General features: G+C 36.7%; 1 protein-coding gene across 1 annotated transcript in view; it reads left to right on the forward strand.

Annotated features, from left to right (window-relative positions):
• ELP2 (elongator acetyltransferase complex subunit 2) overlaps window positions 1–14481 on the forward strand; it is a 1608146-nt gene that overhangs the window by 1173123 nt on the left and 420542 nt on the right. The window contains exon 15 of the mRNA XM_044065497.1: window positions 11565–11666. Within this exon, the coding sequence (XP_043921432.1) occupies window positions 11565–11666 (102 nt within the window). The remainder of the gene's footprint in view (window positions 1–11564; window positions 11667–14481) is intronic.

Raw genomic sequence — 14481 nt, forward strand, 5'->3', positions numbered from 1 at the left:
GGCTTTGTGTTCATTAACACTGTCTAGCTGTTTTTCCCCACTTTCTGCTACATTCTTTTTTCTTCTTCATTCCTATATGTTTCCGTTGTCCTGTGTGTGCCTGTGTTGTTCTTTCTATTGCTCCCCTTATTTGTCCTCCTTTGATTATATCTTGCTGTCCTTTCTCTGTCTTCTTCCTTGTCCTTCTGCTTAGTCTTGTCTACTGCTTCCTTGCCATACCATCCTCTACTGTCCCTCTTCTCTCACTATGATCTAACTAGTCAACTTTATCAGTTCACATGTCCTTCCATGAAAGCTCCCTGACCTCCAGGAATTGCCATATCCATCTTAAAGCTCCAGCTAAACCCTTGCCCCTCATCCTAAACACCTCACCTTCCTCTCATTTCTTACACCCTTCCATCTCAATGTATTGTTGCCCTGCTTCATCATTTATTACTGTATTAGTATTCCTGTTTATGTCTACCTTTGCTTCTCCCTTCCTGGATAACTATATAGCTTTTACTGTCCTTGTCCATCTTGCTCCTGTACTTGCTCAGTCCTTGTAGTTGCTGTCCTCTTTTACTCACTGTGCTTGTGCATTCCTGTATGTCGTTTATGTGGTATTTAATTATTTATGTGAACTGATTTAAAGTGATTCATGGTTTACCAAGCTCAACTAGTCGAGTGGTTTCCCACTGAAGAATTTTCTATGTAAACTCTAGGTTTAAAAAAAAAATGAGTATACCCAGTTAGGTATAAAGCACTTGGTAAACTCAAAACAACACACAGAGTTCAGCTTCATTTATGGTATTATGTTCTTTCAAACTGTACTGAGATGAGACTTGTTTCAAATGGATAAAACATCCAAATACATTTATACTTTTAAAACATTTTTGCACGTCATAAGAAGTATTCCAATCAAATAAAACTTCAAATCAATCATTGTAAACTGTGAATTTAAATTGAGTAATACAGCTTCTTTCCTTTGACAATGAGCAGGATCAATCAAAAGGTGCTTCTATAAAGTATTAGTTTAAGGGTGTGCTCACTTATGCAACCAGCTTATTGTACGTTTTTTATTTTCCCCCTAACAGGTTTGTTTTTTAATTGAATTGTACAGGTTATAGGTCACATTAAAGGTGGGAAAAGTTTTGAAGTGATTTATCGTGGTCTCATTTTTTTATATCATAAAAATCTGGCATTTTAACAGGTGTGTGTGTGTGTGTGTGTGTGTGTGTGTGTGTGTGTGTGCAGATGTAAAGTTTGCAAATTTTTCAAGGGTTTTAGCACCCAGCAAGTTCGACTGCAACAAATAAGGGCATTGTGTATGTGGTACAATGTTTATCCTGCCTTGTATTTTACACGGAAAAGATAGACATTTAAAAAAGAGACTCTACCTATTTATGTTTTCAATAGAGGAGACAATACTAGTACCCAGAAAAGGCACACTATAATTTGTACTAATTTAAAAAAATTGTATTTTCCCATTTGTGAAAAAGTTGAATAACTGTCTTCTAAATGATCTGTCACACTAATGTTGTGCAGAAAGTGTAAAGAGTCTTTCAGAAGATGTGGAAAAGTATCTAAAACTCTTTTTAATTTTCTGTTAAGAAAGACTGCTAACGGTTCAGTAATAGACCCACTAGCTGCCACAGTGGGTCTAAAGAAGGTGATTATATTTGAGTCAGTGCATCTCTTGTGATGCATTCTATGTAGGCAAGACAGAACGTCATTTTATAAAAAGGTATTTACAAACACTGTCTTGATATTAAGAATGGTAATTTTAAAAATGTCTTATGTAAACATTGCAAAGTTTGCAAGAATTTTAAGAAGTATTTTTTTTTTTCATTTTTGAAAAAATTCAAGTATATGAACAAGCTGGCTCATGGAAGGAATACTTGAGCAAACAGGAACTCATTTGGCAATTACATTAGATGCCTTCACTTTTCTGGGCATTAATGTCTATTGTTCTGTCTTACCTATTTTGAAGTATAAGCAGCAATTTATTTTGTAGAAGTTGTTGTAATGTGTGAAGTGTTTTTCGTACAAGTGAACAAGACATTATTTTAAACTGCTGCAATGTCATTTGCATTACAGGAGTCTCTAGTATAAAACTTTTTAAACACGTTTCTACAATTGTGATTGGGTGGGATAGGGTATTTAACCTATTACATGGTGGAGTTGAGCAGTTTTAAAAAAGTCCTGGTACAGGACAAAAGTGCTAAATTGCTACTTTGCACGTTGTTTTATTTAGTTCTATGTTATTAAATGGTTACATTTTATGCTTTATGGAGATTCTGTTACATTTCATTGGAAGTAAATATGGTTTTGTTTTTCTTTTTTTTTTTTTGATTAACTCAGCAAGTTCCAGTGTTACTACTGGAGTTAACATTAGGCTTTCCAAATTGCAAGATTTCACATTTATCCTTATTAACATTAAGCTCATTTTGTTTTGACAAAGAACCAGCTGAGCTTAAATAGGAATTTAAGTTAACAAAATCCCTAGCAGAAGTCACATCACTCCCCAACATAATATAATCAGCATATTTAGCTATTCATACAGTGGAGGATTTAGGTATCAAAGAGAAAACAATATTAAATAACATGGGTCCTAAAACAGAATACTGAGGAACTACTCTATATACCAATGCTCAGCTTGAGTTGAAAGAACTAATTCTAACTCTCTGCAGTCTCCCCTGTAATCAGTTAAATGCCCAGCGAATATGGATCTACTTCAGTATCAGATTTTCACATAACTGAAATTTGAGACGAAAAGATCGGAATTACACATCAACGAACCTTTACAATGCTGAAAGTCATAAGAATGAAAAACTGGTTGCTCCATTTAAACATAATTTCAAAACAAAAATCTACTTTTGTATGTTTTTACAGGGGGGCAACCCCCACACCCCCTGCAAATTATATGTGCCAACTCCGAGAATGCATTACAGTGGGCAAAAGGGAAAATTTCCTGATCCTCACTGTACCGCAATCTCTATTCAGAAGCTCTGAGTGGTGTGTAACATCCACAGCTGTTTTTTCATTCTTATGACTTTCTGCATTGTAAAGGTTCACTCATGTATGATTCCAATCTTTTCATCTTGTTCTTTTAAATTTCGGTTATGTGAACATTCGATAGACTGAAGTAGCCCCCGGAAAATATATGGGTTGATCAACGTCTTGCACATTGCATCTATAATAAGATGATACAGAAATGCTATCAAAAGCCTAATATATGGGTTGATCAACATCTTGCACATTGCATCTATAATAAGATGATACAGAATGCTGTCAAAAGCCTGAAAGATCCAGGTAGACTGCTATTACAGATATATCCAGGTCTAGTGCAAGAATTACAGGATCATAAAAGTCAATCAGGTTTGTAAATGTTGCCGTATTGTGTGTAATACCATGTTATGTAGTGTCAGATAATCTACCCCTTAAATCATAACTCAGAACTGAGAGGAGACATCTTTCAAAACTCTTGCCTACCAGTGGAGTCAAACTAATTGGCTTATAGTGTGATTTTTTTCTCCATTGGTCCCCCTTTATAAATTGGAATAGCATCAGTCCATTTCCAGCTTGATGAAGCCTAATAAAAAAAATAACATTTTGCTGAGAGAGTATTATAGTTGCAGAAATGTAACTATGATATATAACCCAAAAACAACCTGGCAAATGATCAGGCCCAGTGCCAAAGTACTTAATGCACTATGCCCAAACCAAAAATTGGGCACACATTATAATCCAATTTTTCAATATCAAGCTGATAATGTGGTGCCTTTCTAATAGGTTCACATATAAGAAAATAATTATTCAACACATCAGACAGTTTTACAGCAGCATATAGTACAACTTTGTCGACAACAATAGGCCAGTAGTTCTTATTGTACCTTTTACTTTATTCACATAAAAATATTTCTTATCCAAAACATTGGTTAACAAATTATTTTCATGCTTGCATTTTACTACCCTTAATGAAGACTTCAGTCTTCTGTTAGCTAAATTATAGGCCTATTTTGCAGCTACATTTTTATATTTTTTCCAGATTCTAAATTTCTTCATTTTCAACAATATGAAGTGCCTTATTTTCCACCATGAATTTGTTCATTACAAATATGCTCACATTTATTCAAATTATTTGCTGTATCATTGGAATTTACTACACTTGTGATTTTATCACAGTGACTGGTTACAGTAATAGCTTGCTGCAGAACAAAGTGCATTCACATTTACCCTTGACTGAACAGCAGCCTCCTTCAGCCACTGTCTTCCTTCCCCAAGGAGAAGTCGGAGCACTTAGCAAGAATATTTCTTCAAGGTGGAACACAAAAAAGCAGCCAGAATATGTCATAAACAGCTTGGTGATGGCATCCACTAATGCAGGGCTGTCCAACCTTAGGTAATCCGAGGGCTGCATTTAAAAAAAAAAAAAGATATTTCGGAGGTCCGCATGTACAATTAATACAGTATATATATTGAAATTACTGGGTGAGTCCTACCATTGGTTAGGTTTAGCAAGCACTTTGACAATTTCATAAGAAGGAGAAGTCATAGTGCGTATAAAACTTTTTATTGAAACAGTAGACAAGGTGCAGTAATATTTAAAGAACACGTATCTTTCCATTAACAGCCAGTTTTCTAGCTGTAATAAATAAAATATTAAACCTGCTTTCATTTATCCCTCATAACTCATTTGTTAACTGTATCAGTGTCTGCTTCTGCATGCTGTCTCTTCTTGGCAGCCTCTGGCAGTGCAGCGTTAAGTCAATTCAACACAGGCCTGAACCACTGGAAATTGGTAGATACAAATGCACAAAAAATGAGTCCTTTTAGAAACAATGTCTGTTCTGGAGTGCTTGTACAACTCTGTTTAAAGTTATGACCAAATCCTGTTTCCATTTGTGGCCAGTATACCTCTCAGCATCTTCATTTTAATGAGAGCTCTGTGGTAGTTCATCTTTGTTTACTAAAGTAGCTATGTCAGTGTCGATACTTGTAGAGAATTATCTGTCAATGAACATCTGTGCTTTGATTTAATGAATTTCATAGTTGAGAAAGTGCTTTCACAAAGATATTTACTCCCCACCATTGAGCACATCTTTATTGCAAACGTTCTCAATTTCCAGTATCTTTCTATTGGTAGTAATTTAAAAAAATCTTCTCCTTTTTCACTTCTGTTGGTATAAAAAGGGTCTGACTGCAAATCGCACAATTCAAGTTGAAGGTCAGATCTTACATTTTTAATGGTGATAGTCAAGGGCTGACTAAAAATTGAAATATCTTCTTCAAGTTCCTTAAAATCACCAAATCGATTCCCAAAATCTTCACTAATCATATCAATATACTGTACATGAGCTAAAAATGATATTTCCTCAAAATTCTTTATTTCTTCAAAGTGTTCTTTGCAACTTGGAAAAAAAGTAAAAATATTATTAGCCAATGTCGATCTAAAAAGCTTCAATTTATTTTTAAACCCATTCAAATGACCATATAAGTTGGCAATATTCTGTTTCCCTGCAGTTTTAAGTTCAACTCATTCAATTGGTTGGTCCTATCTGTTATAAATGCAAGATCTGATAAAAATATGGGACATTACATTTGATTTTCAAGTTCTGTTGTGTCAGACTTCACATCATTTTTAAGAAATATGGGTATTTCTTTCCGAATGGCAAAAAAGCATTCCAGACATTTTCCAGCATTCAACCAGCGGATATCAGAATCTTCTTCTTCTTTCGACTTTTCCCAGTTGGGGGTCGCCACAGCGAATCACCTGTACGCTCATGACTGGCAGTGGAGTATTACGGTGTTGAGTTGCCAGCCCGACTTTCCACAGAAGGCACACACATGCACACACCTAGGGCCAATTTAGAGTGTCCAATCCACGTACAGCATATCTTTGGGATGTGGGAGAAAACTGGAGCACCCTGAGGAAACCCACGCGACCACAGGGAGGACATGCAAACTCTGCACAGAAGACACCTCAGATGAGGATTAAACCGGAGAACCTCTTGCTGTGAGGTGACAATGCTAACCACTGCACCACCATGGCCATCCCCAGCGAATATCAGAATGAAGGAGCAAATCCCCAAATGCAGCATCCATTTCACTCAAGAAATCGCAAAACTTATGACTCTGAGATCTATGACCTCCTCGTATAATATTAGTTACTTTTACAGTTACTTTCATGACGTTGGCTTGACGTAGAAATTTTCCACAGAGTGCTTTTTGATGAATTATGCAATGAATTGTTGGGCAGGTAATATTATTTTGTTTCAGTAGTCCACAAAAAACACTTCCAGTCCCCGTCATAGCTTTAGCCCCATCTGTTACAGTGCAGGAACATTTTTCAAATCCTCCATAGTTCATAACAGACTTTTGAACTGCTTCAAAAATGTCAGTACCTGTAGTAGTCCCATGTAAATATACAAGACTGAGGAGTTCTTTATTAATATTAAAGTCCTCTTGAATAGTTCGAACAAAAATTAACAGCTGACCTACATCTGCTTGATCGTTGCTTTCATCCAGACACAATGAAAAGTACTCAGATTTTGCTATTAAGTCACATAACTTTTTTGCAACATATTGATCCACGTGTTGTACACGTCTTGCAATGGTCTGTTGAGATTATGCCACTATTTCAAACTTCTCAGCTAATTTTGGCTCATTAAATTGTTTTTCCATTTCAATTGCACATTTCTTCACTGTCACACCATCACTAAAAGGCTTTTTTGCTTTTGCTAACTCCAATGATACTTTGTACGAAGCAGCAAGGCTAGAACTTTGTTCAGTGCTACGCTTTGCAAAAAAAAAAAACTGGTTTGCTGCATCAATTTCCTCTTATATTCTGCAATAATGGTGCGTCTTGATTCTCCGCTATGCATATCAAATGTTTTACTGTGTAATTTACTGTAGTGTCATTTCACATTATACTCTTTAGGCACTGACAAAATTTGCATGCAAACAAGGCATTGAATTTTATTCCAGTTTGTAATCAAATAGTCTGATTTCCATCGGCTTTGATACACTCGCTTTTCATTTTCAATTTTTCTTTTCTTGTTAGGTATTTTTCTTTGAGGATAAGTAGCAGTAAACACAACCTCAGTATGCTGAACAAACCAGCAACACTAATTGCACAGAAATGTGACCACAGGATTCACCCTGGAGGCCTGGAACAAAACAGTGTACAAAACTTCTTAGCACAAACTTTTCATGCACTGGACATCTTTCTTCAGTCTAATCTAACTCTAATACAGTGGGAATGGAAAATAATGCTGTCTTAAATTCAACAATGTTCAGATACTGACACTGACAATAAAATAATTAATAATAAGTCAAACTCCAAGTACAAAGGGTTCAACTTTAAGAGGAAGCATAATTGGATCTCCCTGCCTTTATGCACAACCCCTTATATAGCAGAGCTAGGTCAGATAAGTTGTTAGGATAGTAACACAGTAAATACTCCAAACTTTAAACTCTCCTGAAGAGGAAAGTAATAGAACATCAGTAAATGCCAAACATCATGGAGCTGTCCTCCTCAGCTTTAAGTAAACTTCCTGCATTTTAATTTAGTTTTTTATCCATCTTCCCTAATGTAACATATAGGAGAAGTTATCTACCACCATACTTTTCTCTGCAGCCATTATTATTTCTTTGTTGGCGTATATATATATATATATATATATATATATATATATATATATACATTGAACAGTCATTGACTGGCCTTGAAGTTTTTTAATTATCAAGTATCTCAGCAATCCTTCTTCCTAATTCAGTGCATTCTACCACAGCAAAATATATGCATAACAGGCAAGCACTCAAGCAAGTTGGGTGTACAAAATTACTACTTCAATGTCAACTTTATTCTCTAACTGCCCTCCTGGTCAGAAATTGTCCCTATTTGCCCAGTTGTAAAAAGTCTGTGCCTGAGTTGGTGAATGTCTTCTCCTTTCTTCATGTGCCCAGTAAGCTCAAACACAGCCCCTTTTGTCACCATTCTATCAGCTCATCACTGAGTAACATCATATATTTGCTGCTTCAGTTAAGGCCTTCCTTCTTGCTGTCCTACTGTGCTACATTTAGTTCACATTCTCTTCAATGCCGGTGCCTCACTGTCCATTTTAGTCTTTTTCTTAGCAGACATCCTTACTTTTTTTAAGTTTGCATGTGATTTTGGGCTACCCCCTTTCCAGTGCCATGACTTGGGGATCTAGCCTCACTGGAGGAAAGGTGGTGAATTATACTTAGTAAATAATGACCATAATTAGGACTTGTAGACTTCTTTTCCTTCAGGAAATTTATATTAATTCACATTGTTTTCTATTAATGTCTCAAGTTAATATAACTAATATTTAAAAGCATCCCTGATTGTCCCCAATTTTTTCTGGATATATCCCTGATTCTGTTTAAACTTGTCCCTGACTGGTTGAGAGCTATGGTAATTACACTACAGCAGCAACAGAAACAGGTTTGGTGTAAACCACATTTACTGTTCAACTACTTAACTGTGACTTGGCACAGAACTTTGTAAATATGTATTTTTTTATGTTCAATCACAATTAAAACTAAAAACAAATGGGTGCTGCAAAGTAATTGTAAGGTCACCAGACAACAGTCATTAGCTTGCAACTCAGACCTTCTGTGGACAAGGCCAAACCCACTCTCATACAGAAATGACTGACATGTAAGCATTCCACAAGGCCTGCAAAGACACAGCACATCACAGACGTAGGAGAGCAACATAGGAAAATGCCTAGAGATCTTTTAATGGAAGATGTCTTGCATGGGGAAAAATGCAAAAATGACACCAAACATAGCATGAGTCCTCAATATTTTGGTACATCATTGACCTTACAATTATTCACACAAGAATGTATCTTCCACAACTACTCAAGGATAAAGTAAAACAGACACACTGAAGGGAGCATTATTTCAAGTAATAAATGGAATCTGCTCCTGACACGTCAATAGATATTTGAAAATCCCCTTTGTCACAAGAAAGATTTCTAACACTACCCCAAGACTACGCAAATGTCTTCTTAAAGAAGAAAAATAATGAGCACACCAGATGCATACCTCTCAACTGTCCCTAATTTTGACTCATTTAGCTCTGTCCCTCTTAATCCCTCCTAATATTGGAGCCTTTCGAAAGAAAAGTGTTGAATTATGCTTAATAAATAATGACAATAATTAAGAGTTATAGACTTCTTTTCCTTCAGGAAATGTATATTAATTCACACTTTTATTCTATTAATGTCTTTAGTTAATATTATATAATTATAAGTAATATTTTAAAAGTGTCCCTGAATGTCCCTCATTTTTTTCTGGATTTATCCATGATTCTGCTTACATTTTTCCCTGACTGGTTGTGAGCTGTGCCACCAGAGCAAAAGTTTGCATAGCAACAAGGTACACATGGTTTTCTTTTACACTCAACAACAGGCACACAACATTATTACTCAAATAACACTGCCAAATACATTTTGGAGTGGGACTGGATGTGGCACTTATACACAGTGCTTTACAAATTTACATACAAGTTACTGTGATGCTCATTCAGTGTGTGAGCAAGTAAGAATAATTATCTCTAAATCTAAATCAAAACATTCAAATGCATTCCTTCTCAGTAATCAAAATAATATACACATATTATTCTGAAATTAAATTGTTTTCAGTTGCTGTTTATGTGGTATGTGTAAAGAAATCAAGCTCAATGCCAAAAAGTGCAGTGTCATCCCCTTTGGTAAAAACTCTGTACCCATGAACTACCACATAGGCAGCAATCTACTTAACACCGAATGCGTGATAAGAGACCTTGGGACCCAGGTGGACAGTAATCTCTCCACTGATAGTCACATCGCCACAGTAGTCAGGAAGTCCTTCTACGTGGCATACCTCATCATAAAAGGGTTCTCATCCAGGAAAAAAGAGGTCATTCTTCCGCTCTACTCGTCACTTATTAGACCCATTATACAGTGCAACGCCCCTTTTGGAATGTACTCACAAGATATCTGCAGCAGCTGGAAAGGCCACAGAAGTACCTCACAAAGAGGATTACTGGCCTCAAACAAATGCCCTACACTGACCGCCTCAAAAAACTCCAGCTTTACTCCATAGCATATCGCCTACTCTGAGGTGACCTCTGCCTAACATATAAAGCTATGTCAAACCCAGAGCTGTTGGACATGCTACACCTAAAGAAACCCTAATCCCTCCAAGCTACATGTTCTAGGGACATAAACCTTGTCACGTTCTCTTAGGTATAGGTGTGAGTATCCCTACCTGTCACTTGGATAGGGAGTAGCTCTACCGTGCACTGGGGGTTAAGGCTGTGAGCTGTAGATCCTTTGATTACAGGGTTTGGTTGATTTGTTTCCAGCTGGATATGATGATCGTGCTTTATATATAATTTAGAATAAAAAGTGTAAGTAGTTTATTAAGGCCATTGTATAAGGGTGTGCAGTAATAAAAGTTTTGCATGTATGGATTATAGTCATAAATGCTGGGTAAGGGAAGAAATAGGTTATTAAAAAATATGAATCTTGAAGGAAGGTGTAGCAAAATAAGACGAGATGTTTTGAGAATAAAGAGTAATGCATCCATCTCATTTTGATAATTGTGTGTGAATTTGTTTTGAAAGGAGGAAAATTATTGCATAATGTTACTGTAATGTACAGTTTGTCTTTGATTGAAATTTTATATACAAGAACAAATATACTAACATAAACAATTAACTATGCAAGTGTCTACATGAGTTCTTGCAGTGCACATTTCTAAAATTCATGCAACATCCATAAAGTGATGATAAAACATACAGTGCTTGAAGCACGGTGATTACACTCAGATATTCAAAAAAGATAAAGCCAGTTAAGTGCCAAAGTGGCATGTTTCCTGGTCTTAACAATTGTTAAGCACCCACTGCTTATGTTGTTAAGGTCAGGTCTAGCACTCTGGAGTAAAATCTGCTTGTATTGACCAGCAAATGACAGCAGCACAGCAAAGCATTTGTTTCTGTCTGCTGTGTCTATACCCTTATTGTGTCTGTAATGTCCTGTAAAAAAATGTAGAAAGTTTCTAGAATAATAGGATATGTTCGCCTGCATAATCTGAAGGATATGATCTCCTAAATTCAAATGTATGTCATTATTTAGATACTTCTGTCCTCAGTGATTTATCCAAAAAAAAAAAAAACATGTTATGAGGACAGGACATCTTATTCTAACCATCACAATTTTTACCATTTTCTGAATACCAAATATCATGCTTAATCCCATCCTGAATCCTTTAATATATTTGTGACATAATCATTTATTGCTATGAACATGATTATGGTATAAGAAAGACAGAAGTGTAATTTCAGAAAAGAAATGAGCAGTAATAGGTCAACTTTATGGATGGAGATAGACATCAGCACAAGCATGCTGTGGAATCGTAAAATCATCAGGAACTGCACATACCTAATGTATAAACTGTCTTATACCAGAATGTAATTTCCTTTCAAAATGGCTAGAAGGTTTTTGTCATGTATTATGTAATACTAATAAACGTACTTTTAATAATGAACTTAATCTGCTTTTTAATAGGAGATTTAATGTCTCAGTTGAATATGAATGATGGACCAGACAAGCCAAGTAGTGCTGCAGATCAGTATCCTCAAGTATATTTCCAACCCATCCAACTCAAAGGTATAGTATTCAGACTAGTCATTTCTATAAAGTCTGAAGTTGCTTCTTGAATTTCAGTGTTAGGCCGTAGTATAAAAAGCCTGGGCTTCCCGGCTAAGAATAACATATGTTTATTGAACAGTACTGGGTGATCATGTGTGCAAAGTGTTTTTTTCTGTGGACTTTAGTATGTCTAGGGAAGTCAAGGGCAGAATTCAAAAGGTTTAGGTTATTGATTTAATGATGGTACAGAAACACGTTGGCTTGTGTCATGTCACTTAGAAACTGTGTTTTTCACTTTGACATGGTATATATTCATTGCTGACATGCAGGGTAACAATGTGGTGCGTGCAGTACTTTAACAAGCACTCTTTTCTTATATTTAATAAGTAAGACTTCCAAAATGTTTTTCTTTCAGATGATCATTTTTTTTAATTTATAATTTTGCAATGGAGCTGTATGATTAATCACTTTGAATGACAAAGACTACTTTAGTTTGAAAATAGGTTTCAAATTCTGCATTAAAAGAAGTTATAGTTACAGCCAGTAGAAAGCTGCATGTTAAATAGTAGCATTATTATTTCAGCAGTGATTTTGTAAGCATTTTACTGCTCGAGTTGCCTGACTGATCTGCTACTTTAACCTCTTTAAATAGTCACATCACTGTAGTAATGTTATGTGGAGAAGACAGACTTCCAGGAAGCTTGCAGAGAAAGCTACCTGAAAGCCCCTCATTTTGGAAATTTTGCAGAAGCTAAGGTTTTGCCAAAGAGTTTGTTGTACCTCCACATCACCACAGTTCTTATTCTGTACATTTCACTTACAAAAACAAGACTGGATCTCTTTTGTTGGATGCAGAGTGCAAAATTATAGCCCATTCCCCCAAGGACTAGCTTTATTAAGTGCTGACTAAGACCCAGAAGACTTGATATTGATTAGCAGTCTGGGAGCTGGAGGAGACCACATGGGAGGATGGATGTGCCTATCCGCAGTGTGGCTGCCATGAACACAACTTTAAGACATGCATCTAAGTTCATGAAAGCATGTACTGTCATGAAGAAGGCATAATAAGCTCCATTCACAAACCAAGTCACAGCTAGTATAAAAGGACTGCTGGATGAAGATAAAAAATGTAAATTCCACAGAAGCATCCAGCAGACCAACCAACAGCAGAATAGTTGTATTAAAAACACGTGCTTTCGTGGTGTAGACACACCATTTCATCAGACTTAAAATGCATCTAAAAACTCCATCAGTAAATAGCAGTATTCAGAAAGTCAGCACCAATCATATCACAAAAGTCATTAAGCATTGAACCTAAAAGGAACAGTGCAAATAAAAAACAATACAAATAAAACTAGAATACCACTACAATAATGCATCAAATAAAAATGATCAGTATACATAAAACAGATACAAATAGATTATACATCTAAACATTTATGCATCTGCTAGATATACGTCATAAAGACTATTACTCATGTGAAAGTATATAAAAAAGATCAAAAAGTGAGAAAGTAACAACTCACTTGGAAACCTTATTTAAACAATGGCCTGCATTTTAAAAAGGGTTTGAGTGGTACCCTATCATTTATCCCCCTTCCTTTGTCTGCCCTCAGCCTAATGATCCACCTACTTTCAGAAGTTTCGGTGGAATTAACAATGTCACCCCCGCTCTCATTTTCACAGAATCTTTCAACAAGGAACCTGAAAGAATGTGACGTTATGAAGCCTGAATTATAAAAATCTTTACTGAAAAATTTCATGAAAGAACAAACCTTCTGATTAATTTGTTTCCCTGTAAATGCACTTATTGTTCAACATGTAAAGTCTTTTAGATTATGCAGATGCAGAAATTACAAGTATGAATCTTTGGTATATTCTACTTAATGTATTAAAACAGGTTTTCCATTTTGTAAAACAGATTGCCTTACCTGACCCTAACCTGTTTGGAGCCGTCAGCACCTCAGAGCCTAAGCGTCAAAACTGAAGTGTCTGGGTCAAGGTCAATGGTTCCTGTTTGGGGAGCATCATTCCCCCTCGGAGCTTCAGCAGCTCATCCCAATATCAGTGTCCAGTTAGGGCAAACCATGGCTTCCTCAAGTTCGAGGTTGTCTTCAGTACCCTGAGTTCCTGGGACCCTCTGACCCAAGAGGCCTGCCTCTGCCTCAGCCTTTGATATTGATGAGAGGATGTTCTGTTCTCAAGAGACGGGTCAGATGTCTCCATCCAGTACCCCCTCCCCATTTTCATCTGTTCATCTGGCAAGTGATCAGCCTACTGTGGGACAGCCTACGTCAACCAGCCGCCAGTCTGCCTGTTTGGTAGGGCTACCCCAACTCTTGCCCCTCCACTCTAGCTTCATCAGAATGGGAGGTTTCAGGGAAGAGAAAATGTAAGAAGAAGCACTTGGATTTCCCAGAGAAGTCCCTCACTGCAGTTACTGTCCTCGAGAAAGAAGAGGGTTCCCCCAAGTCCATGTACATTGATGCCTCCTTTGGTGATTTGTTGGAGCTGCTTCACCAGTGCAGGGACTGGACCACTGAAGCCCGATCTCCAGAAAAGTCATTTTTCCTGGAGGCCTTTGGCCAAGGCCCATTCACACGTTTGGAAGTTCCCCCTCCTAATGCCCTTATAGATCTGGTATCCTGGAGGGTATGGAAAGAAACCAACAAAGTAGAACCTCTTCTAGGAAGCCAAACAGAGTTTTTATCCCCCTTACCCCAAAACACAGGTCTTATTGGAGAAAGGTCCTGGACGTCAATGCCATTGTTGTGGCAGCAACCATCTAAAAGGAGATTTCTAAAGAGCTCCTGAATTCACCCTCCATGAACAG

The sequence above is a fragment of the Protopterus annectens genome, chromosome 3.part0 (assembly GCF_019279795.1).
Source record: "Protopterus annectens isolate FY-2018-M chromosome 3.part0, PAN1.0, whole genome shotgun sequence".
Taxonomy (NCBI): domain Eukaryota; kingdom Metazoa; phylum Chordata; order Ceratodontiformes; family Protopteridae; genus Protopterus; species Protopterus annectens.